The sequence below is a fragment of the Ptiloglossa arizonensis genome, chromosome 4 (genome assembly GCF_051014685.1).
Source record: "Ptiloglossa arizonensis isolate GNS036 chromosome 4, iyPtiAriz1_principal, whole genome shotgun sequence".
NCBI lineage: Eukaryota > Metazoa > Arthropoda > Insecta > Hymenoptera > Colletidae > Ptiloglossa > Ptiloglossa arizonensis.
The window spans coordinates 5,803,998-5,830,083 of NC_135051.1; the positions used below are offsets into that span (position 1 = coordinate 5,803,998).

The window sequence follows — 26,086 nt, forward strand, 5'->3', positions numbered from 1 at the left end:
ATGTATGTAATATAATAGCTTTTAATTCATTACAATACTTTTCTGAAAATACTTTATACTATTAATTTTTAAATTTTAAAAGATTTTGAAAAATAAACAATAATCATATTTCTATTATACACAACACTACCCCACCAATCATTTTTGTATTGAAAGTCTGATAGTGAATAGCTAACAGTGAATTTGTTGATCCCTGTCTCAATTTACCGATGTGCGGTCAAATAAATATCTAATATCAAATTTAAAACAATTTAAATTTACATTGTTACAATTCGTGTATTCTTGGTATAATTCTTATTTAAAAAGCTGTAATGTATATACGAGTGAAACAATAATTAATTGATATACTTTTATTACAACAAACGTTAAGTGTAGGCAGACAATCGTGTTAATACTTGTATGTAAAAATTATCTTAATGTATAATTAGTAATTAATATTATGGCGTCAGGTTTAGAAAGTTACGTGAATCGTATCCTTTTTTAATTAAATTTTATGGTTATAATAAAATACCATTATAATTTACAATAATAATTTTTGCAACCTTAACAATTCACAGATACAGTTTCAATTATCACTTCTGATGGCAGAAATTTTATTGTAAGTAATATTATTCGTGGTGTGTATGATTTTTCTTTTACTTACATCACATATTAAAGTTTAGGAAATAAATTAATTTTTATTAAATAATATCTTCCAATCTCTCGTAATATTAAATGTAATTTTGTACAGTTAAATTTTCATAGTCGAATGTTTATACTTTTAGGGTACACTGAAAGGTTTTGATCAAACTATTAATATAATATTGGATGAATCACACGAGCGAGTATATAGTACAACACAAGGTGTAGAACAAGTTGTATTAGGTTTACATATCATTAGAGGTGACAATGTGTAAGTAGTTCAATTTAACTTACTGTCCATTGATTGTATACTACAAAATTTTTCCAAGTGCTTTTTTGTTATTACCATTATTATTTTATTTTCTTAAAGAGCTATTATTATTACATTTTACAAAATACTTTCATTTTGTACGTATTTCTTAACTATGTGCATTATAATGTAACACATCACCTTCTTCTCTTTGAATTTGTAGATTAAATGTTTTATATTTAAGTTATATATAATACAATAAGTACAAACACATTGAGATATATAAATAATCAATAATATTAATTTCTCTTATTCTACGTAGAAAAATATGTGACTGTATAATTGTAACATCATCATTAATATACATTTTAAATAACGTAGATATATTTGTTATTATATTAAAAGTATTTCCATCTTTCAAAAAATTTAAGTAAAAGTGTATTATAGAGATTAAATGTCCATGATTAAAATGGTGAAAAATTTATTAATATTATGTAACTAATTGATTATAAAGCAAACATATAAGAAATGCTTTAAGCATTTTCTTTCCTTTCTTATAGGGCAATTGTAGGAGAATTGGATGACGAGATGGATGCACGTTTGGATCTATCAAGTATAAGAGCTGATCCTCTAAGTTCTATTGTACATTGATGGAATATGGTTATAATTATAATTATTATCACAAAAATAATAATGATAATTTAATAAGAATCTGTAACAGTGAAGTATAGTTGAATGAAAGTACATCTTATACAGGTTATATATTGTATAAAACTTGTCGTTTTTTATATCCATAAGTACTTACATTTTAAAAAGTGCATTGACAAAATACAGCATTATTTATCATATGAAAAGAAACAATAAAAAATCGTATTAGAATCAATAATTAAACTATACAAAAAGTTTCACTATATGATAGTAAACTTTATTTTTTTACAAATGTAATTTTACTTTATAGTATAATAATAATAATAATAATAATAATAATAATGATAATAATAATGATAATAATAATAATAATAATAATAATAATAGTAGTAGTAGTAGTGATAATAATAATAAAGAAAAATATTATAATTAGTGGGTTAACACTGGATAATGACTGAACAATTCATTAAATTTAAATATAATCTGTTTCTAATATTATTTCTCAAAGAGGAAGTATTCTTAATCCACATTTTAGCAGATAATTGTGTTTAACATTAATGTGGCATGTACAGTTGTACCACGAAACAGATAAATGTAATTACTGGATATAAGTTTTACTAGCAGTGTAAAACCTAGAATATTACAGAATTCGCATCTATTCAAAAGTTTTTAATTGTAACTTCTACAAAAATTGAAAAGAAAGATTTTATATACCCATTTATATCTCTTGAATACTTATGCAAGTAAAAAAGTATGTCCATGTACAACTGTTTTCAAAATTCTTATAAATACATTAATTTTTACAAAATATTGCAATGTCGTACTAATTGGCGTACTGTCATTTCATTGGTGTTTCAATTTCTGATAATGTGCCTTAGGCCATTTAACGGTTGAATAATTTACATCATACTATTTGAACACAATTTGATAAAATCTATATGCATTCTAGAAGCCAAGACTACAGTGTGCACATGAATCATATATGATGCATTGATGTTATATACTATACATGGAAGACATAAAAAAAAAAATAAATCAAACGATTTTCATTCGTCATACCTTATATATTAAATGTCTTTTTAAATGGATGATGTTATTCAATATATACAGATATGCCTTCTCAATTAAATAATTTCCTTTATCTGCAACCTAATGGATGTATTCTGTATATATTTTCATTGTAGAATATGATTTATATTTTTAAATAAAATATAGAACGTCACGTGATTATGAGCATTGTTCACACCATTTATGGTATGTATAATTTTTAACAAATGCTTGAATGTATGTTCATTTACAATTTTTAATATTTTCGATTCCTTAAATTTCTATTCTGCTATTTAATCACTAGCGAGCATTTGACACCATGTACAATTGACACGATCAAAACAATTAATCTGGACCTCATAAATGAATGCATTATATCAACAATGCATGCTGTACAAATTTAAATTAGAATGAGAATTATCACCAGGTACTTCGCTTATGTACCTACTCAAAATTGCTTATTGCTTTAATTATTAGTCACGATATTGGTCCTGTTTCGATTCCGCCGCCTAATTCGTCCACCGCGTCTATTTTGATTTGTTCCATTCCACTCTGGTCCATCCATTCCAAAATTTGGATTAAACCCCAAATCCGGAGGTACTGGGCCAGGACCAGGGCCGAAGTTACTAAAGTTACCACCAGTATAATTGGGTGCACTATCGTACGAAGAATTAACATCTGGTGGTCCAAAACCTACACCAGGTGCTGCACCTAAAAGTCCGGCTCCATTGTTACGTTGAACATTAAAATGTGGATCAAAGTTTATTTGACTCTGAGGCACAACTGGTGGTCTATTAAGAGGTATACCTGGTGGCATACTAGACATTCCGGTCATTCCCATCGGTGACATATTTTGAGGGCCCATTGGTGCATTTATCATAGGTCCCATTGGACCCATATTTCCAAGCATTGGATTTGGACCCATAGGCATCATACCTTGTGCTCCTTGCATAACTTGTGGTCCGGGAATACCTTGAGGAACGGACATTCCACCAGGGCCCATTCCTATGTTTGATATTTCCATTTGTGACTGCTGTACAGTTTTCATCATGGAAGCATTTACATTTTGAGAAGATAAGTTGGAAGCCTCGAGAGCTTTTCGACGTGGATCAGAACGAACTTGTGGGGGTGATTTTGGAGTATCTGGTTTTACTGGAGGTGGAGACATAGGAGAATCAGCTAGTTCAACTTTACCAATTCTAAATATCTTCCTTAAGCGTGGATCATATTTCACCTGTGCATCATTCTTAGTAAGTTTGAGACCTGTATAATCAGGTCTGGGTATATCAACAACATACACTTTGTACGTCATTGGAGGATGTGAAGAAATACTTGAATCTATTTCCGTGCAAGGTATGTGCGACGGTGCTGGTTTAAATGGTAAACTTAACATTTGTCGTAAATCAACATCGGATTTAGTGGATGCATCTGTAAAGCCTGCACCGACTACTCGAAGATCTGTATCTCCAAAACCAGTTTGAAATCGTTGTCTGAAATCCATATCTTTTCTCCTAAGATCCTGATCTGTTTTAGTACGAAGATCTGTGTCCATATTAGTGTCAACTGCAGTAATACCAGAACTATAGATGCTTGTCTCCAATCTGAGATGCTTAGATTCCTTTTTACATTCTGTTCTATTGGGACTACTTGACTTTTGTTCATCTCTACGTTGCCTTGGATCCCGAGACATGCGAGGATCTCTGGATACAGGCACAGAGCTTGTTCCAGGTGAAGAACGTGGACTTGATGTTTCGTTCTCAATTTTCGTCAACTGATTGGATGTACTGAATGTCGTGACAATGCCCATTTTATTTTGGGTATTGGATTCGTCTGATGATATTCTGTCTGGTGAAGATTTAATTTTTGAAAGATAATCCTGCCCATTAGTAGACTGTTGACCAGATTTACCAGTCGTTGAACTATGGGCTTTAAGTGAAGATAATAATTTCGACACTTCAGCACTGATATCAATTTTACTCAAATCACCAAGTTTATCTACGATAGCTGCGGGTTGTGGTATGGCAGGTGTCGAAGTTTGAGGCTGAAATTCTTCTTTAATGACGATATTCTGAGTCTTTTCCGCAAATTCATTTTCTTCTTTCGAAGTGTCCTTATTAGAAAGTACTATTGTCAGATTGCCGCCTTCGTCATCGTCATCATCATCTTCATCATCTGAGTACCAGTCTTCTAAAATTTGATCTGTATTTCGCGAAGAGCACTCATTTTCCATATTCTTAAAGCTATCTTGGGCTGCTCGTTGTTGTTGTTGAATACGCATAAACAATTCCTGTGCCTTTTTTGGTAAGTGAGTCGGTACTTCTTGCTCTTCCGTATGTGGTGAAGAAACATTAAGATTATTGATTTGTTCATTTGTAGTACATGTTTCTGTAATAAATTAAATAATTCTTAATTACTATATTACTTATTTTATTTGTTACTTTATATATTTTACTTAAACGTTTTACATTTTTTGATTGTTATATAAACATGATGATAAAGTAGTATATAACAATTTGCAATAAATGAAAAATATTCTACCTTCTTGATTGGTACTTTTATCTTTTTGTTTATCATCATCCTCGGTTGGTACTTCTATAACAAGGTCCGTTTCTTCGTCCTGATCACTCTCTTCATCAAACTTAGATTTGGTAAGATTTGCTACTTCATCAGCTATACTAACAACAGGTGGTGATTTTTTCGAGGTTTTTAATAATTGTCTTAAATCTATGTCTTTTGAATTTTCGAGTATAGAAGTATCCTTCTTTTTTGCCTGAAAATAATATTATGAATAATTTTAATTTTAAAAGAAATGTCATGTATAATAGAATTGTAATTAGTATACCTGTTCTAGAATTTCATCCTCCTCTACATCCTTCGTAAAATCTTCTCTGTCTCGTATTTTACTTAAAACAGTTTTGTTCAATTCAGAATTAGCTTCAGTATAAAAATCCATGTTTGGTATAGATTGTGGTATTAATGTTTTTTGATGTAGCTGCTGTTGAGTTGCTAAACCAAGTGCAGCATTTGGAAGTTGTAAACCAAACTCATTGGCTGATTGCAACAGCATAATTTGTTCGTATGGAACTCTATCCTCATCTGAACCCCATCGAGTTTTTTTACCAGATGGTTTTCTTTCCCTCACATTTTTCTGTTGAGGTGTGTGTTCTTCTGCTTTAAAAATTAATATATATTAATAATATTACAATAATATCTTCAACTTTACCTCTATTATAAATATTATAAGTTTAGTTTTATCTCCATTAAAAAAATTAATCAAAATGTTATTAAATACCTTTTTCTTCCTTTTCATTAGTTTTCTCTGTGGCATTAATTGGTGCAGTCACATTTAAATCAAAAAGACTTGGAATTTTTTGATTTGTTGCTTCCTGACCTTGTGCTAGTGTTCTTGCTGTGTTATTGATCATTAACATTGCTCCTTCCCTACTTAGACGTGGAAAATCACCAAGAATTTCCTTTGGTGCTGTTTCTAAATGTTTCAGTAAAATTCCTTTTACCTAAAAAACAGAAATTTTGATTTTTAATATGATTTTTTAAATAAAACATATAAAAATGTTAATAATCAGTACCTGTTCATTCAAAGGCTGATGAGAAAATTTACAATTTTCTCCTTGATTACATTTTAATCCTGTATGGAAAAATTTACATGGAAAATCATGATGCATGTAAAGACATTTATCTCTCTTTGCACAACAGTCCATAAGATAAAATTTACATAGTTCCATTTTTCTAGGTGGCAATGCATTATGTGAAAAAGGGCAATCATCTCCTCTATGACATTTTCCTTGCATATAGTAAACGCATATAGCATCGGGATCTTGATTATGATCATTATTTTGATTTCTCCGCCCATTTCTATCATTTCGCATTTGCCCACGAGTTTTATTTTTACCGCCGCGTTCATTTTTACCACCTCTCCGTCCTATTAAAATACAAATATTTTTATAAAACTTACACAACAAAATTTAAAAAAAATATAGGCATATATTAACTGGTATATCGTTATACCTCCTCCTCCTCCTCCTCCTCCTCCTCCTCCTCCTCCTCCTCCTGCTCCTCCTCCTCCTCCCCCCCTAGTATTGCCACGTTTAGTATCATTATCCCTATGTCGATTTACATTAGGCCTCTCATCATAATCCGAGTTACTATCAAAATTTTCATGCTCATTAGTATGTCTTGGAGAAGTATTTTCCTGTGAATCTTTTCTAATAGGTGAAGCACCTCTCACAAATAACATTTCATCCTCATCTTCATTAACATTTTCATCATCGCTCACCTTCCGTCTCTGTAACCGATTTATATACAGTAAAACTATTTATCATTCTAATATACTACTGTATAATATACTAATCAAAGTTTTTTTTAGAACTACTAGAAATGTTATTTATTTTAAAACCTTCTGATCCTTGCTACGGTCTTCTTCTCTTTCATCACGTAGCCTTTTCCTACTTTTGTTTCTATTATTTTTACTCTTAGATTTAGATTCTTGATTTCTAACACTATCTTCTTCTAAAGCTGCCCTAATAGCTTTCTCAACATCTCCAGCCCAATCTTCTGTTGGACTTTTGTACTTTAAAAATCTGTCATGTTTACTACCTCCTTGAACATTTGGTTTTTTATTTTTACTAAACTTAGAATCAAAGTTTTTATTCTTTGATGTATCTGCCTTCGATGCATTTTTAACAGTATCATCAATTACTGGTGGTGGTACAGGTTCATCGTCTTCATCGGACGGAATTTCTCCATCTTCCAAGTCATTGTCATTATTACTATGCATATATTAAAAATATAACATTAGTTAAAAATGCTTAAAACATTTGAAATGTTTATGTTTTATAAATTACATAACTCTATTAAAATTTTACAAAGTGTGTAGAATATCTTTGTTCATACTGTCATATAATTGTGCTTTGAAATCTGCTAAGATGTAAGATTCAATGCTTATAACAATGACATACATTTATATAAATTTTTCTGTTCTTTTAAACATGTTAAAATGTTTTGGCCAATTTTATTTAATTTTTTAATTCTGTATAATTGTAAACTAATTGTATAATAGTATAACATTAATGTACTATTTTAAAGAAACTTGAATAATTGAGATGTTGTATATGTATCAATGAAATTGCTATAAGTATTACTATTAATTCTTTTCCAATATTTGTAAATAAAAATTGCATATGTAAATAATTTTGTGCAAAAGGACAAGATTGTAAAATTAGTTTCTAAACTTAATTAAAACAGATACTAAACTCTATTGCATAAAAATAATTGTTTTAAATATTTTCCCACATATCTTTAAATATCTAGCATTCTAATATACCTAATAATTCAGCAAATTCTTTGTGGGTAAGGTTTTTCATGAGCAAATTAATTTAATGGGTCATAAAAATTTAAATACGAAATTGAAAATGTTTCTTTTTATCTCTATCACATCATAGCCATCATCATTATTATTATTTATAAATTATCAAAGAAGAAACGCAAAATGCAAATCTACGATTAAGTGAAACAAAAAGTTTTCGTGAAGAAATTGGATCGTACTCATAATAGCTGTCAAGGATATTATCAGCAATGGTCATTAGATACATTATAGGTTTATACGTTGTGGATAAAGGAACATCGAAAACTTTGGTTGAGCGGAGTATACCCGAAAGGAGCTTCTGCTACTAGTTGAGCTGAAAACATTAGCTTGTCTTTGGAGCACGACTAACGGACATGTTGTGTAGCACAGCAGGCACCGATCGATGCAACTCAGAAATATAGTCAACATTACATATGTATATGCTTGAAAAATGATCGTCTCTCAGTGACTAATATAATATCTTTTTCGACTAGTTTAGCTGCAAGACGATGTTTACCGGAAACGTATAACGACGTTTGTATATTGCGTCGCATTATGTGAAAGCAAAAAATTATAATGCAAAGAAGAAACACCCATATAAAATTAAGCATATAACCATTTCCACGTTTAAAACGAATATAAAAGTAATTGGCAAATTACAGGCGCTAGAAGTTGTTAAATACAGCACAATTAAACGCGTCGTCTGCATGTCATGTAGAAAAATAATAGATTGAAGTTACCTTACCCACGAATCACGTTCATCATTAGCATCATTATTATCATACTATCATAATTCATCATCATCGATGCAATAGCATAAACATTGGATCGATATACAACATCACATTATTTGCAGCATATCTCATTGTCATCATTATAGCATTGCCAACAGTGCATGTAACATTTTTTAAAGTTGACGTCGCACCGTCAGAATTTCTTCGCGTGTAGACCCGTTTGTCTCGTTCATCAGCTTGCATATACATACATATGTACGTAAATTGTGTATACATGTATGTATGTACATTACGTACTCGCTACATGTGTGATACGTATAGATAGCTGTGTCTGTGTAAATATGTAATATACGAAGTCCGGAAATGTAATAAGGAATATCTTACTCCCCGAAGATCCCGTGCATATTTTCATTTATAAACAAAATTTTATCGATATGTCGATATGTCGATATGTAAGTTCTTCAATGCTCGTCGAGAAATCATAAAATGAAAGTTTTATGTAAGCATGAAAATGTTACGCGTAGGTATAAACGTTTACATATCTATACGTAACAAAAATTTCTATAATTACTTTGAATTTCATTCGAATAATTTAATAGTATGTTTAAACTCGAATACTTCAGCAAATTTTGAAACAAAGGAGATCTATTTATTTGTATCGCTTACACTCGTAAATGCACAAAAGATTGTCTTCATTACGAAAATGACCTTGACCTTATGAACGATGTCAAGGCATTATTTGTACATATAAAACGAAGTCGTAATTTTAGAACAGTTGGCTAGCTTAATTTCTGAGCAATGAAGAATCGTAAAGTACATAAGAAAAAAAAAATGAGTTACGTGTACCCGAACAGCGTAATGGGTTCGTTTTCCCCGCAGTGCCAATGGTGTATGCCGAACGAAAGCGGGGGACAGCACGGAGCCTCCGGAGAGGGGGTCAACGTGTGACGTGGTGGTAGCAACAGTCATAGAAAATTTCGACTGTTTTGTTGGTGAATAAAAAATGTGGAGGCAAACCTTTGGATTAGAGTCTCAGCCGCGGAAACACTCTCTAATGCCATTGTTTTGTCCCGATCGATCGTGTTTTGTACCGTATGATATAGCACTGTGGCCCGACGATGATCATTCGATCGATTGACGCGACCACACTCGATGGCTCTTTGTTTGAGAGATAATCGCGTGCCTGAATTCTAGCATTTGAAATTTTGAAAATACTTGTTATAGGACACAAATTAGCCTACAGAATATGTTTCGTGTGCTTTCCGTTTCTCTTTCTCTCTTGTTCTTAACGTAAGCGCGCGTGCGCGCACCAACAACCGAATATATCAGTTTTGTTAACGTTTTCTGCCTCTTTTCTCAACTCGGTTACGCCCCTGTTTCTTTTTCTCTCGAATATTCTTCACGCCTGAACACAGGCTATTTCGTACTAAATACTCTCTTTATCCTCCGTTTTATCTGGAATACTTATTATTGCACTTTAGATTCGGTGAAGTATGTATTTCACTGTGTCTCCTTTCTTCGCTATTAAATTTCGTTAAATGGCGCGATCTCGCCACTGCAACGTCATTCTGGCTTGACGTGGCATATGGCGGCTCGACGATAAGTTTGTAGGCGTCTTAGATATTATCTCTTTTCCGTATGGACGTAAATATACTTAGTAAAGCGTGGAAAAAACGGGGCGATGCTCGGAAGGAAATGCGCGTGCGTATTATTTTTTGCAACTTGTATCGAGACAAAAAGGAAAAAATCCAATGTTTCTCCAAAACTACGACTGAAGCCTCGAAGAATATGTGAAGCGTAGCTTCCACTTTGACGATTCCCGTCGTAATTTGATAACGGCGCTCTCTTTTTTTATTTAAAATCTTTGGGAGAGAGAGAGAAAGGGAACGACGAATTGATCTGGCCTTGCCGTAGAAACAACTGCGAATTTAATCAGACGCGCGTCTGTTATTGGCGATAAAATTATCGAAAAGAATATCCACGGACTCGACGCGATTCGTGTCTCGCGATGGATTTACAGCGTTTACGTCTCTCGTGTACTTCCGCGTTAGAGATTTATCTCAGCAAAAGAAGAACATATGTATTATGAACGAGACTAGCCGCAGGCAGGCGAAAAATACGATGGTCGGACAGACCGTATTACTGTGTCAGCAGATAGTATAAAAATGTATCAGTTATGAGACGATGAGCGAAAACTTCAAAGATCAAACTAAACATGGCCACATCTGGAACTATTCTGAGCGGGCAGCTGCACAGAACCTCGGAAGAAGGGCGAGCGAACGGCAACGGGTCAGGAGGGAAAGCAGCGTTCATCACTCTCCGCCAATCAGGGACAGAGTTGACTGGTCACGTGCTGCCGCTTCCATTATTTGCATTCCCCCACTCTAACTTCCTCTCATTTCCCCACTTTTTTCTCTGTTCCGCTGTTTATGTGGAACAAATTCCTGAAGCCTGTGTTGACCCTTGATTTTCTACGCACAACTCATTCGAGAGCGAGCTTATAAATGTATTGCTCATATTAAAAACATTGTTTCAAAATTTACTTTCATGATGGAACTTGCTTTGTTCAAACATTTTCTCGATTTTACATTTCTACACACTATGTGCAAATTTGTTAAAAAGGAAATATAAAAATTTTGTTGAAACATTGTAACTTGACATTTTAATTTATTTAATTATGTATTCATTATAATAAAATAAAATAAGTATCTTTTATATTGTGAAGTTAATAATTAACTATAACAAGGCTTGTTTTTATAGTATTTTTGAAAGTAATAAATTACAAAGCAGTATCTGTCTATATAAAAATTTGTAATGCACATAATATGATCCCAAAATTTCTGTAAATGAGAATTTATTTCATGTATGTATGTATATAATCTTAGATTTGTGCAAATTTTATACTGTTCAACCTTTTTTATAACTACATAATGCTTATAATAACTTATAATTACATATTTTTATAAAATAATATCCATTAAAGCTTTAATATTAACATTGTTTTCATTATTAAAAAATATACTTTTCTTCTATTTCAGACCTGTTCGTAAACAATCCATATTCTAAAGAGACTTTTTTTATTAACTTTTGCGTAGAAATATGTAGCAGTATAAAAAAGGAAAATCACCAGAATTGTAATTTTAATTTACTTGTTCGTGTGAACGATGATGAAAAACAAAAGAAATCCCACTTGACCAGCACTGTCGTAACGATAAATCTGGCAAATTTCGCGGATTATAGGTGTGCCTCCAATCTGACAGATCAGAATTGCAATCCGATTGTTCAGATGGTCCTTTTACTTCTATACCATTAATGCACCTTTTACATTTGAATCTAAAGTATAAAAATGTATTTAAATATGTTATACATGCAGATGTTCATAATTTCATATTATTTCCTACGTACTTTGCATGAGTGTCTGATATCGTATTTTCCTCTAGTTTAAATAAATCTCGGAGATCATTTAATGTAAAATGCCTTGCAACGTCTTCTTCTTGATCAATGACTGTTGAACTTAAAGCCTTTTTATGTGCTTGTCTTTGAAAAATCTTTTCTTCAATAGTACCAGTCTATAAAATATTTAAGTACAAATTTCAATGACGTGAAATTAAAAGAAATTGTTGTAAAATCGTATTACATACGCAAAGGAAACGATATACAAAACATGGTTTCTTCTGACCATCCCTCCAAACTCTAGCCATAGCTTGATCATCATTTGCAGGATTCCAATCAGGATCAAACATGACGAGACGATTTGCACCAATAAGATTTAATCCACAACCACCAGCTTTAGAACTAAGCATGAAAATAAAATCGTCGCTGTCTTGGTTATTGAACTTATCTACTACTTTTGATCTTTTTTTAATAGTCATTGTACCATCAAGTCTAACGTAATTATAACATCGTTTATGACACAGTTTTTCGAACAAGTCCAGAGTTTGTGTATAATTTGATACCAATACGATTTTATCATTTGTTGTAGTTTTAATGGATGCCAAAAGACAATCCAATACCATAAACTTTCCTGATAATTCTGGTAAAATGTCTCTGAAAGCAAAATTGGAAAGATAAAAACAATGGTACTTTCATTGTGTTAATACATATTAGTAATACATACTTAGTATTATAATTTGATGGCATTAACTTTGCAGCATTCTCGAATCCCACAGATTTTTGTAATATTTTATCATAAACTAAATCAGGATGATTGCACAGTTTTTTTAAAAGTGTGATTGCAGAAAGTGCAGAAGGACTTTTTCCTTTCTTAGAACCTTCAGAATTCTCTGTAAATAAAAGACGAAAATACACTAATAAAACTTAAAAATAATTTATAGTAGGATATGTACTCAATAATAACAAACCTTCCATTGATTTTTTTATACTATCACTTTGTACAAAACTTTTATAAAGATCAGTCTGCAATTTCCCCATTTTTATACAAACTACAAGCTCGTATTTTAATGGTAAATATTTAGAAAGTAAAGCGCTAGTACGTCTAATGAGACATTTATTAACGATAGTTATTAATTCTGTTAAACGTTCTTGAGCAAGCTTGCGTTCAGTATCTGTTGCAGCTGCATCTTGTCCTCGTAAAATTGGTATTTCAAATTTTTTTCGAAATTCCTAAAGAATTAAATCATAATATGACTTACTGAACAAAATACTTTAAACTTTCAAAGAACATTAATTAATATACCTGTGCAGTTCCTAACAATCCTTGATTGACAAAATGTACAAGAGAAAAATATTCTAAAAGATCATTTTGAATAGGTGTTCCACTAAGTAATACTCTTCTTTTAGCTTTTAAATTTATAAGTGCTTGATATGTTTGATTTTCAAAATTTTTTAAACGATGACCTTCATCACATAGGACAAGTCCTACTTCATTCTGGTGAAGCACATGGGCATGTAAACGAAAAGTTTCATAACTAATTATTAAAATGGGATTGGCACATCTACGACCATAAGTTTTCATGAAACCTGTAAGTTTTATATCAATATCTGCTTTATTTCCACCATCAATTGCCAATGGTTGTACTCTATTTTTCAACCATTTAAAAATCTCATTATACCAATTTTTAACTAGAGAACTTGGAGCAACAATTATAGCCTTCTCTATAAGTGGTTTAGTTTCAGGTCCTTTAAAATATTGTTATTCATTAATTTAAAATTCGCAGGTTAATATTACAGTTTGTATATAAGGGAATGATAATTTACCTTGTTTTAATAGAGTCCACAAAAGAGTTATGCATTGCAAAGTTTTTCCAAGACCCATTTCATCCGCCATAATGCATCCATAAGCATCTTCTATGCGTTTTCCTGTTACACATTCGTACATAAACTTAACACCTTCTCTTTGATGAGGTCTTAAAATATTACATAACAAAGGATCTACCACAACATGTACAAGCTGTTTAGATCTAAAACATATATATATACATATAATTATAAAAATATCAGAAAAGTTTAAGGTAAGCTATTTCATACTCACTGATCTAATTTTAGTTTATTATGTTCAGATAATTCTGGTGGTGAATAAACGATAAGTGCATTAGCTTCATCAGGATCATGTAATGATGTACGAGGACCAGATAAACGTGTACCCAAAGCACGGCCTGATAGTTGATAACCAGGAATTGGTATTTTGAATGGTTTACTAAGAAGCTTTTTCATCTTTTCTTCCTATTAACTCAATGTTATTTTCTTATAAACAACATATATACAAAGGGTTTTTAAATTGATCAAAATACCTACATGTTCAGAAATTACTTCTTGAGTTGCTTGTATATCATCAGCTGTAAGAGTAATTGCCTTATATTCTGGTATTTGTACATCTCTGATATTATGGCAAATCTTTTTCTTTGCCTGATGTACTTGTGGCACGATTGAAAACAAAGATGCATTATTCGATATATCAGAGAGTAATGGACGCTTTCCTCTTTGACTGGGAGCAAAAGATCGAATCTTACATGTAATAATAAATATGAAATTAAAATTTGTTCACGTAATATAATAATGCTATAATTAATTAGAGATATGTATCAGTTGTTAAAACAAAAATAGTTTGGTCACTTAATACGAATGTTACTGGAATTTTATAATAGTATAGTATTTAATTTTTCAGTAAGGATGTAGATTCGTTAAAGTTATAAAATTTGAAACAAATTATACGAAATATTACCATTTTGTGTTACAATCCAAAAGTCATATGATCTTAATTCAAGATTCTTCATATCGTTACAGCAAAATTACTAGATATTGCTCTTTACATTTCATTTATTAAATACATTTTTTAATTTTCTTCAATTATTATTGAGTAATACAAAATTTCTGAAGTTTCAGAAATTTCGCGGTTATAAAGTGATACATTTTACACATCGTACTTGAATTCCAGCGCCCCTAGCGTTCATAATTAGAAACTATTTAGTACTGCCTCATTTAAATTATTTAGATATGTAGAAGTAATTTAATTTTACTAAACGTCAGTATTTATCTATCACTATTAAGTATTTTATATAAATATATAAATCACAAATAAATAAACTTATAATTCTGCAAATATATTTCCCAAAAAATTGGTACATAAATCATCTTCATCCTTTGCATTATACTTATTACTATACTTTATATTTGGAACATTAAAAGTACATTTAATAGGTTTGGATAATTTATGATTTACATTTGGTTTTATATTGTAATAGTGTTCTAGAAATTCTAATACTGCTGACTTAGTTTGTAAATTATTGAAATACATTCTATTTTTTTTTGGAAGTAATTTTTCTAACATAAACACAAGATGATGATGAAAACATAAAAATTGTGTTGGTGTAGTTGATGTTATATCTAGCCAGTCTTGTACACAACTTAAAGGAGTGACTGAATGTCCAGAAAAGAAGGCTGGATTTGTTAAAATTCCCCGTGCAGACATCACTGCTTCACAATTACTTTCTATGAAAAGTTTTTCTGCACTTTCTAAGTTTTTTACATCTCCATTAGCAATCAGAGGCAACTTCACACTATCCCTTACTAATTTTAAATTATCTATATCAATTGGTTCATTCCTCATTTCTGGAGTTCTAGCATGAATAGTAAGAAAAGAAGCTCCTGCTTTTTCAAGAATTCGACAGAATTCAATAGTTTTATGAATATCTTTTAACAACCGTATTTTTACAGATACAGTGAAGGGATTTGGTATTCGATTTCTAACTTGATATATTAGATCTTTTACAAGATCTGGTTTCTTAAGCATATCAGCTCCATAGCCTTCTTTTATTGCCCAACGTTGAGGACAACCACAGTTTAGATCAACACCATTACAATACCTATTAATATAATTAATCATTAGATATTAATCATATAAAAGTACAATATTTTGATAAGAACTTACGGAGCAACCATTTCTGTTGCATTAACAAAATCATTCACAGATTTTGCAGCAAATTGTACAATTAGTGGTTTATCTTCATTATTAGTTGAAAATTCATTATCCCTGGCTTTATTAGATTGTACAAATGAATCGGCTAAGATCATAGGAGTAAAGCATATGTCACAATCATAGTGTCTTACTAGAGTTCTAAATTGTAATCTGTAAAAAAGTTATATTTCATTAAATCAAATTTATTTTATCAAACATATATAAAAGGAATTTATAAGTAATATTTGCTATTACTCACCTGCTGTATCTAACCATTGGTGCACATACTTTTATCATTCTTGGTTCTTTTAACATTTCTAACATATCAATTGACATTTTAATTTACTTTTATATACTATATCAAGCAAAAGGACAAAAATGTATTTTACTACCAACATGTATCTTTCAAACAATAAATATACTTTCCTTTATATAATACCTTCACCTCTTTTATAGAAACATTTCTGTTTATAAACTTGTATTTATTAAACAAGAAGGTTTATACAATTACCTGTATTTTATAATTTTAGAAATACTATTAAATACTTTGTCTTCATATACAATTCTAACAATTTTGAATTATTAGTTATTAATAATATAAAGTAAATATTATTTATATTACATACTATATAATATTAAATCATGTTCTATAATGTTAAATTGGTATAACATCATAACATTAAATTCGATTGTTTTACTTCAGGTTTTTTAATTTCATAAAATATATTCTATTAATGTTCTGTAAGTATTACAACCCACAAAACAGGTCAAATTTACAGTTAGGTAAATACGATGCATGTTTTGTCAACGCTAAAACGTAACACTATCGACATTTAGTTGTTTCATTCAAATCAATTTATGTACTCATGATGCGTTATAATAACTCTCGTAAGTACTATTTAATTTGACCTTTTTATAAACAATTCAAATTAATTGTTTGAACATAACCTCGTTAATTTTAATATTTACTTACAATTATTTAATACCTATAACTATTGTATAATAATTTTAAAAAATGTATCAAATGCAATAAATACTTATTATTACCGTTGTCACTACTGTTTTATATATGTAAGCTTTAATATAAACAAAAATTAAAACTGTCGATAAATATTTGTCAGTCTTAAGATCATTCATTTTTAACCTAAATCTTTTATCAATAACTTACAAAAATAAAGAAAATTATTATAAATTTTTGTATAAAACATATAACAATAACGGTAGTTTTACATTAAGAAGGAAATTATGATAATTTATTTTTATTGTCACTTTAATCATATGAAATTCATTATAAAATAACATATTGAATTAAACTACTTTACTTTTAAAAGGTCCAACAGAAGAATGTCCTTTGACAAAAAATAGAAGTTATAAACATAAATTAAGTATGTACTGTGGAGATGGTTTAAAATTTATTATAAGTTGTTTTACAATTTTGACCATTTCTATTACAACAACATTAATTTTACAAATATTATATGCAGAAAAAAATCCTCAGGTTTGTAAAATATTATAACATAAATGTAATGAAATTGTAAATGCCATATTTAATATTCCTTTGGCTAGGATAAGGCTGGAATTCATGGTGCAGTTGCAACTGATTATACAAATTGTTCACAAATTGGAACTAAAATATTAAGAAAAGGTGGTAATGCAATAGATGCAGCTATAGCAGCTACTATTTGTATGACAGTGGTAGCACCGCATAAAACTGGTCTTGGTGGGTAAGTAATATACAAAGATTCATTAATATTTGTTATACCTTATAATTATAATTTCAGGGGTGGATATATTATGATATATAATCATAAAGAACAAAAAAATCCAGTTATTATTGATTTTGCCAATAATACAATCGAGGGTACATATATATATGTATATATATATATATTTGAATAACAGTTTTAAAATAAATTATTAAAATCTATTTACAAATGTCTCATAGCATCTGTATAATTTATGTGTCAGGTACCTTTGCACAAAGTAGAATGCGTGTACCATCTGTACTACAAGGATTAGAATATGCACATACCTTAGAAGGTAAATTAGCATGGAGTGAAATTATCAAGCCTTCTGTAACATTAGCTAAAGAAGGATTTGTTGTATCAAAGGAATTAGCAAGTGAAGTATCAAAAAATATTAATTATGAAATTTTATATGGACACCTTAGTGCAGGGGATATATTAAAGTTACATAATCTCAGTGAGATGTTAAATGCTGTAGCTCAACATGGCACTAATGGTAGGTCATATATTTTTACTGTATTAATAGTAATGAAATAGTATTTTTATATTCAATACTTTGTAATTCATAATCGCTTATTTCTTTTTGTTTCAGTATTATACAATGGAACATTCTCACAAAAACTTTTACATGGTAAAGATCAACTTTCAAAATTGTTTATACAATTAGAAAATTATAAACCTCATGTATATTTAGCAAAGAAATCTAGTTTTTATAAGCATGCTGTATATTATCCTCCACATATGTCACTGTTACAATCAATGATTGCATCATTGAAAAATCTTAAAATATCCACTGAAAATGCATCTACAACAGAAACACAAACTCGTGTAGCTGAAGCATTAATACGTTCAATTTCAATTCCATCACAAGTAAAACAAAATGGTTTGTAATGTTTGTCATATCATATTTATTCTACAATATTCATTTTACAGAAGTATAAATTTTATAAAATAATAATTATAGCTGAAGAAGAAAAATATACTGGAGTCATGGCAATGGATTGGGAAGACACTTATGTTTGTATCATAACGTTAGTATTAGAAATTATTTATATACTCCGTAAAACATATTAGTAATTCAAATATATTATAGTGGACTTAGTGCTCCATTTGGTCTTGGATACATGTCAAATGCAGGGTTTCTGATAGATAAGACTGATACCAACAGTAGGTTATCTATGCTTGCTCCAATCATTTTTCATAATGAGAAAGCAGTATGTGGCTTACGAGGAGTATTTGGAACAGATGATACACTAATTATTGGACAATTATTATATAATATTATAATACGCGAATTAAATGTTTCTGAAGCTATTGAATACCCAAGGTACAAAATCTGTTCTACACTTTATATTATGATGCTGATGCTGATGGAAACATTATTTGTTGAAAGGATTTTTTTATTGCCTTTAGATACTATTTCTTATCAGATGGATTTGCTGTAGAAAACGATCAAAAACATTCTGTAAGTATTCTGTTGCGAAATCAATTAAACTCAATGGTACCAGCATTGTACATGGATACTGATCTAGTATTAAAAAGTGTAAATGCAATCATAAAAAGAAAAGATTTAATGTCAAGTCATTCGGATAGCCGAGGAGGTGGTCTTGCATCAAGATTTTAAAAATTTATTTTTTATTTTTTCTACTGAAAATAATATATTCAATTATTTTTATTACTTTATAAAAATAGTTAATTTTTCATTATTTTTATTTACTTACATTTATACAAATATTTTATACAATAAAACTTAAAATCCTATTTATGCTAGTCATATTACTATAGATTTCTATATATTATATGTAAAATATATATTTTTATTTAGGTAAGTATACATTTAGAATAATTAAATTGTACAGTTTAGTTTTACATTATTTCATTCATATTTTGTTTTATTTTCAAATTACTTTTTCCATGCTCTATTTTTTACTTAAACTAAGTTGTCTTAATCTAGCATACATTGCACTAGCACCAAGTACAATTACATTACTTACCCACCACATAAATGATTTTTCTTCATTGAAGAAATAAGTTGCCAGAACTGTTTGTGCACAAGCTTTAGCAGTTCCACTAATGTTATGTGTCAAAGGAGAGGTTACTTTTATTTGAAATGCAGTAACATAACCAATAGCAAACCCACAAACACCACTGATAATTACAGCAGACCAAAAAAATGAAGATCCAATTTTATCATAATTATATACTGTGACATGTTCTCCATTTGCTATCATTAATGGAAGAAATATAATAACACTATATGCATTGTTGTAATATGAAAGTAACCAAATATCTTGGTTTAATTTAGGAAGAATTTGTTTCATATGGATGGAATATAAAGAAAGTGTTAGTGATCCAAGTACACCAAAAATTGTTCCTAGAATAGATAAAGATCCTGCAATTTGTTCTTGATCCACACCAAGCAAAAATCCAATCACAATAAATCCACAACATGCAATACATTTTGCAGAAGTCTTTTGACCTGTGAAATTATAATAATTCACAATATTTATTGATATTTTTACTTTTAATAATTCTTACCAAGTATAAGATATGTGAAAATAACATTAAATACAGTTGTTAATGAACGTCCCACATAATAAAATGTAATGCCAGCGTATTTTAAACATAAATTGTTAGTTGCAATCATCCCAGTAAATAAAAGGGACAATGGTAATACCTATGAATATGACAATAGTAAATATACTCTTCTTATTAATATTTTTTACATTATAATTATTACCTTTCTAACAGTTTCCTTAGTATATGGATTGCCATTGGGAAATTTAATATATGTTGGAAACCATTTTGATAAATTACTAAGAGTTGCATAAATAATTAAACTTATTATACACTGACACCATGTTACAAAAAGAGGTGCATCTAAATTTATAATATTGCTGGATAAAAGAGCTTTGTTTATAAATACTGTTAATATAGAAATTATCCTGCAAAAATATTAAATTAGGTAAATAATATTAGCATCTTAAAATTATAATTTTTCTTACACTAAATAAATAATGTTACAATTAATGTAGTTTGTTTCTCAACTTACCAATATATTGCAACCACAATTGTAATGTATATGAATTTTGAAAACATTCCATTTTCTAATTCTCTCATTATTAATATTTTATTTATTCAGTCATTATTAATTACTTAAATTAATTTGGCAGCGTTCTTCTTTGTTTTAAAAATTAATATACATATGCTGAGTATAAAGTTTTCATTATTTTTATACCATCTTTTTGGAGGTTAGAAAAGCATTTGACAAAGTCTGGCACGATATATAACCCATTATAATTTATCTATAATTTTTAATTGAATGAGTTTCAATTAATAAATAAAACGTTCCATACAATTTTTAAAAGTCAATAATTTTACAATTTCTGTTTAGGTTATGCACGCAAAAATCGTAGTATGTTATGTGGTTATGTTCTAACCATGTTAAATGTAGTCACTGGTGTAAATTTATGATTATATATTTCACGAAATATATAAATTGTTTAATAAACGTTTTAATTTTCATGAGTTACAAATTTCTAATACGTTTCTATTTAACAATAATTATATTTATACATAAGCTTATGCACTTTTTTCACATTGTATATTTTGTTCTGACGAATTCAATTTAATCCCACTTTTAAAACACAATATTATATAATGTATGTAAATATTTACATATACACCTACTTACATTTAACATTTTAGTTATGTTATATTATTATAATTCCATATTTAAGAACCATAATTAGAGATAAAAGTTATCTAAATTTATAAATAATAGTTTCCTTAGCATATTTAAGTGAACTTCTGTGTTTTGCTTTGAATAACATGTAAGTCTTATAAAAATGAAATTATTGTAATAATATTTTCAAACGTCATTATATTAGAAAAATAAAATTTAGTTTAATTACAATACGACGAAATTAAAATTCACATTCTTACATTTTAATAACTTTGTTTATAAATAGTCATATTAATGCAACATGTAATAAATTATTATAGCAAAATAACTACAGTACCTGTAACTGGCATATAAATGTTGACACGTGGTATCTAGTATTCGGCTATTTTCGACTTCTGTCGTAGCGATGAACAACTGAAAATTAGTAGTCACGTAAAATAATTGTACTCACTGAAAGTATGTTTTGAACTATTTATGTTTATTTATTACTATTAAACTTTAAATTTTTTTTAACGTAGATGAAAAATTTTGAAAAATTGTCGAGCGACAGGTACGTATTAAATATACTTGTATTCGATCGGTCAATCGAGCACTGTATTTATTGAACTATTATTCTAATTCTGTTTTTTGTTTACTATAAATTTCATCTTTTGAAAAATCGTATAAATTGTTGATGCAATTTATCATTTCATTGTAAACAATTATCTATAGTCTGCTTATATTAACGTATTACTGTCAATGTTCTCTTTTTCGTAATTGTTGAGATGTCTATGTATATTTATCGCAATTTATTATATAAGAAGTCATGACCTTTTTAAGTTTTTATTATTTCTTAAAACTCATTTAACATCTCGTTAATTAATTGATTTTGATATCATTCTAGCTTTGTAAACCTATCTTTATATGAGTGTATAATTTGATATCCTTTTTATTTTGAATTGATTCTTATCATTGCATTTAGATAAAGACAGAATTAATTGATTTATGGTAAAATGAATAATTGTTGATAATAAAATCTCTATTTACCATTATATTTTAGATGTATCTATATTAATATACAAAATTGATTATCATTTCATATTCATGTAACATTTATGTTAATATTTAAATTGTAAAAATTTATTTTTTAGAAATTTGAAACTGGTTATTACAATCCCAAAACATGTCGCATTATGAGGATGTCATTGTAGAAGACAAAGGAAGTGATGAAAATAATACAACAGAATTAGGAATTCGTCATAGAATTCCGTGGAGTGATCGTGTTTCATTGAATAGTGAAGTACCGGGCTTACATGAAGTTAAAGAACTATTGGATGACGATGATGCAAGTTGTTTAGCAGAAGAAGAAGATGGAGTTGGTTGTCCTTTACCTTCAACTCCAGAAGATGATCATCTTTTGGATTGTGAGGTATGTAATTGTAAGTTTATATTTGTAAATTTGAAATTTAAATATTTCATCAATTGTTAATAGCATTAAATTAAAATTATTTTTGCTATTTTTGGAAGTTTCTTTAAATACTTTTATATTATAGATGACGGAAGTATTAAAAGCTGGTGTATTAAGTGATGAAATTGATCTTGGTGCATTGGCACATAATGCTGCAGAGCAGGCGGAAGAATTTGTTCGTAAGGTAAATATTGTATGTACATGTGTTTATTATATCAACTGTGTTGAAATTTAATCAAACCACAAGTTGAAATTTATACATAATAAAATATTATATAAGTCTTCCATATCTACAGTATTAGATAAATTTTAAAACATAAATTTCATGATCATCTTTTAAAGGTATGGGAAGCATCATGGAAACAATGTCACTTTAGGAATCTCCCCAGATGGTTACAAGATAATGATTTCTTACATGCAGGTCATAGACCACCTTTACCATCATTTTATGCTTGTTTTAAAAGTATATTTCGAGTTCATACAGAAACTGGAAATATTTGGACACATTTACTAGGTAAGATTTATTATGTATCTTTAAAAAGTTTAATAATTATGATTAAATATTTTATGTATCATTCATTAGTTGTCATGTTTATTTGCACATATTGTTCTAATAATCAATCTGATTAACTACATGTGCAAACAAAAGTTTTATTTTACATGTTCACTAATTTCTAACAAATTAATATATATTATTTAGGATGCGTGGCATTTATTGGCATAGCTATATTTTTCATAACACAGCCTCCTATTGAAATACAACTGGAAGAGAAATTAGTATTCGGTACATTCTTTGCCGGTGCTATTATATGTCTAGGAATGTCATTCGCCTTTCATACAGTACACTGCCACAGTGAATGCGTTGGAAAGTTGTTTTCAAAACTAGATTATTGTGGAATAGCTATGCTAATTATGGGCAGTTTTGTACCATGGTTGTATTATGGTTTTTATTGTGATTATCAACCTAAACTTATTTACTTATCTGTGGTCGTAATACTTGGTGTAACAAGTATTGTTGTATCATTATGGGAACGATTTGGTGAACCAAGTTACAGACCATTAAGAGCAGGTGTTTTTATGGGATTTGGCCTTAGTGGGGTAAGGCATATGCATTGTATATGTAATGTTTAACAATAAATTATCAATTGATATTGTGTAGCATACTGTCATATCAAGAAAATATAATTGTTTTAGGTGATACCAGCTGTGCATTATGCCATTGCAGAGGGTTGGTTTAAAGCAATTAGTCAAGCATCCCTTGGATGGTTAATATTAATGGGCTGTTTATATATCTTAGGTGCAATGTTTTATGCACTAAGAGTACCTGAACGATTTTTCCCTGGCAAGTTTGATATTTGGGTAAATATACATATTTTTCTAAAACATTTTGCAATAAACGATTTACTGTATTATTACATATTATACTATTTAGTTTCAGAGCCATCAAATTTTCCATGTGTTAGTAATTGTTGCTGCTTTTGTTCATTATCACGGAATAACTGAGATGGCTATGTATAGAATGACAATAGGAGACTGTACAAATCCATCACAGGTGATAGCTTTTTAACTATGCAATGGGCATATGAATGTGTTGTTGGATTTCATTTTATGTAATTTTATGGAGACTTGAAAGATTCCTAAATCTTTGTATGTCAGTAAATCTGTACTATCAAAGAACTGCTGGAAACAATATTATAAAAAATGAATGATACAAGACTTCTTATACGTTATTACGATTAAAAAATTTAAAGTAAAGTTTACAAAGATTCTATATATGATAATGAAGATTTCCTAGATGAATTTATAAGATTTAATTAGTATGTTTTTACGTCTTTATAAATCTGCATTTATGAAAACAAAGTCAGCTTTGCAATAATGAACAATAATACTTATAACTTCTTTAGTAATTGCAAATATGTTATACAGGAAACAGATATAACATTTAAGAAACTTCATTTTATTAATCAATGATGATTGACTTCTTGTTTCGTGCAGTTCTCTTGTTACAAACAAGTTAACAAAAATTATGAATTATGAAACAAAGTACAGAGATATGTGGCAACGAACAAAATTTAATTATATTAAGATTTAGAAACAAATTGTATCTACAAATGATTTTATAGCGTAAGCACTATAAAAGTTGTAATACATCTTGAACACAAACATTGTTAAGCAATGAAAACTATTTCTTATAATGATTATGGGAACTATAAAAATTTAACTTCTTTTGGATCACATTTGTAAGAAAAAGTAACACTGATTTTTCGAGCATGTATATATTCCAAAATTTATGTATGATAATTTTGCACTCTTGTTACTTCAAATGATGATTTCAGTTTACATTTTTCGGTATTAGTAAAATAATTTCCATTAATAGAGTTGTTAAATATTTTTAATTTTATGTTATTTTATGTAAACCTGTATTTATTATGGAATACAAATTTCATTGCAATTCTGTTGATTTTTAATATAAAAAAATATTTAATATTTCTGTTATTATTGTAGGGTCTAATACTTATAAAGAGATACTGTTGAACTTTTTACATAAATAATTCTGAATACTGGTAAATTAATAAAGAAGGGAATTATGCATTTCACATGTAAAAACACAATTATCCTACTTTATGTAATTTTCCAAATATATTTTTCTAAACAAATATTGTAGTATCATTTCTGGAGTACATAAATGTGGTAGATAGATCTTCATCTAATATAATAAAGGACATTCTAAATATTTAGAAATGAAAATAAGTTTTTAAAGTACTTTCTCATATGGTTTAAAAAAAAAGTTTAATAAATTAAAAGCTATTAATTTTTTTAAAATTGTTTGCTAAGAGTATAAAATATAACAAAGTTTGACTTTGTCGTTAAAAAGGATAAATTATCGTCTATGTTCATGTGTAAGTAATATATCATTTACATTTGTCATCAGATTAAATACTTTTATCGAATGATAAAAATAATAACTTTTTTTTTATTCGTTTTTAATAAGAATCAAATCATTTATAACTTCTATTCGTAAATTAATACTTGGTTTAATTTGAGAAATAATTTTGATGGTTATACATATTTTTTATAAATAAATTTTTATATGAAATATCTAAATATGTAAGTTATTGAAAGCTTTTTTTTA

At 28.9% G+C, this 26,086-nt stretch overlaps 6 protein-coding genes across 14 annotated transcripts; 3 read left to right on the forward strand and 3 right to left on the reverse strand.

Moving 5' to 3' along the window:
• Nucleotides 1-29: 29 nt before the first annotated feature.
• On the forward strand, nt 30-1,739 carry LOC143145622 (U6 snRNA-associated Sm-like protein LSm8). 2 transcript variants are annotated; one of them, XM_076309169.1, is made up of 4 exons: nt 30-470; nt 564-598; nt 765-892; nt 1,432-1,739. In XM_076309169.1, the coding sequence occupies exons 1-4, from the start codon at nt 440-442 to the stop codon at nt 1,520-1,522; spliced, it is 285 nt and encodes a 94-aa protein (XP_076165284.1). In that variant the 5' UTR covers nt 30-439; the 3' UTR covers nt 1,523-1,739. The 2 variants fall into 2 exon arrangements, with proteins under 2 accessions (XP_076165284.1, XP_076165283.1); XM_076309168.1 differs by having other exon boundaries at nt 36-470; nt 558-598.
• A 185-nt stretch (nt 1,740-1,924) lies between these two features.
• On the reverse strand, nt 1,925-10,882 carry Su(sable) (suppressor of sable). Of its 2 annotated transcripts, XM_076310577.1 has the most exons (8): nt 9,680-10,882; nt 6,981-7,353; nt 6,649-6,869; nt 6,154-6,508; nt 5,859-6,081; nt 5,409-5,734; nt 5,105-5,336; nt 1,925-4,951 (listed from the first exon to the last, which is right to left on the reverse strand). In XM_076310577.1, the coding sequence occupies exons 1-8, from the start codon at nt 9,721-9,723 to the stop codon at nt 3,033-3,035; spliced, it is 3,693 nt and encodes a 1,230-aa protein (XP_076166692.1). In that variant the 5' UTR covers nt 9,724-10,882; the 3' UTR covers nt 1,925-3,032. The 2 variants fall into 2 exon arrangements, with proteins under 2 accessions (XP_076166692.1, XP_076166691.1); XM_076310576.1 differs by lacking the exons at nt 6,649-6,869; nt 6,981-7,353; nt 9,680-10,882 and having other exon boundaries at nt 5,409-5,737; nt 6,154-6,496.
• A 461-nt stretch (nt 10,883-11,343) lies between these two features.
• On the reverse strand, nt 11,344-17,195 carry Okr (DNA repair and recombination protein RAD54-like okr). 3 transcript variants are annotated; one of them, XM_076310580.1, is made up of 14 exons: nt 17,124-17,195; nt 16,336-16,587; nt 16,050-16,247; nt 15,870-15,984; nt 14,417-14,626; nt 14,154-14,344; nt 13,880-14,082; nt 13,359-13,801; nt 13,024-13,285; nt 12,780-12,945; nt 12,304-12,709; nt 12,068-12,231; nt 11,812-11,995; nt 11,344-11,502 (listed from the first exon to the last, which is right to left on the reverse strand). In XM_076310580.1, exons 2-14 carry the CDS (start codon nt 16,410-16,412, stop codon nt 11,395-11,397), a joined length of 2,727 nt encoding a protein of 908 aa, XP_076166695.1. In that variant the 5' UTR covers nt 16,413-16,587; nt 17,124-17,195; the 3' UTR covers nt 11,344-11,394. The 3 variants fall into 3 exon arrangements, with proteins under 3 accessions (XP_076166695.1, XP_076166693.1, XP_076166694.1); XM_076310578.1 differs by lacking the exons at nt 15,870-15,984; nt 16,050-16,247; nt 16,336-16,587; nt 17,124-17,195 and adding an exon at nt 14,844-15,127 and having other exon boundaries at nt 11,345-11,502; XM_076310579.1 differs by lacking the exons at nt 11,344-11,502; nt 15,870-15,984; nt 16,050-16,247; nt 16,336-16,587; nt 17,124-17,195 and adding an exon at nt 14,844-15,120 and having other exon boundaries at nt 11,521-11,995.
• LOC143146360 (glutathione hydrolase 7) lies at nt 16,616-19,582 on the forward strand. Its single transcript, XM_076310581.1, has 10 exons — nt 16,616-16,678; nt 16,780-16,964; nt 17,408-17,574; nt 17,643-17,800; nt 17,858-17,937; nt 18,045-18,317; nt 18,414-18,704; nt 18,786-18,852; nt 18,915-19,148; nt 19,235-19,582. The coding sequence occupies exons 2-10, from the start codon at nt 16,943-16,945 to the stop codon at nt 19,443-19,445; spliced, it is 1,503 nt and encodes a 500-aa protein (XP_076166696.1). The 5' UTR covers nt 16,616-16,678; nt 16,780-16,942; the 3' UTR covers nt 19,446-19,582.
• On the reverse strand, nt 19,512-22,222 carry Nac (GDP-fucose transporter nac). Of its 2 annotated transcripts, none has more exons than XM_076310587.1 (5): nt 21,844-22,222; nt 20,874-21,126; nt 20,562-20,766; nt 20,360-20,498; nt 19,512-20,300 (listed from the first exon to the last, which is right to left on the reverse strand). In XM_076310587.1, exons 2-5 carry the CDS (start codon nt 20,939-20,941, stop codon nt 19,741-19,743), a joined length of 972 nt encoding a protein of 323 aa, XP_076166702.1. In that variant the 5' UTR covers nt 20,942-21,126; nt 21,844-22,222; the 3' UTR covers nt 19,512-19,740. The 2 variants fall into 2 exon arrangements, with proteins under 2 accessions (XP_076166702.1, XP_076166703.1); XM_076310588.1 differs by lacking the exon at nt 21,844-22,222 and adding an exon at nt 21,203-21,412.
• Nucleotides 21,887-25,249, forward strand: Adipor (adiponectin receptor). Of its 4 annotated transcripts, XM_076310583.1 has the most exons (8): nt 21,887-21,962; nt 22,025-22,056; nt 22,637-22,914; nt 23,039-23,137; nt 23,296-23,467; nt 23,654-24,051; nt 24,148-24,312; nt 24,386-25,239. In XM_076310583.1, exons 3-8 carry the CDS (start codon nt 22,669-22,671, stop codon nt 24,518-24,520), a joined length of 1,215 nt encoding a protein of 404 aa, XP_076166698.1. In that variant the 5' UTR covers nt 21,887-21,962; nt 22,025-22,056; nt 22,637-22,668; the 3' UTR covers nt 24,521-25,239. The 4 variants fall into 4 exon arrangements, with proteins under 4 accessions (XP_076166698.1, XP_076166697.1, XP_076166699.1 ...); XM_076310582.1 differs by having other exon boundaries at nt 21,903-22,056; nt 24,386-25,238; XM_076310584.1 differs by lacking the exons at nt 21,887-21,962; nt 22,025-22,056 and adding an exon at nt 22,347-22,493.
• Nucleotides 25,250-26,086: the final 837 nt, after the last annotated feature.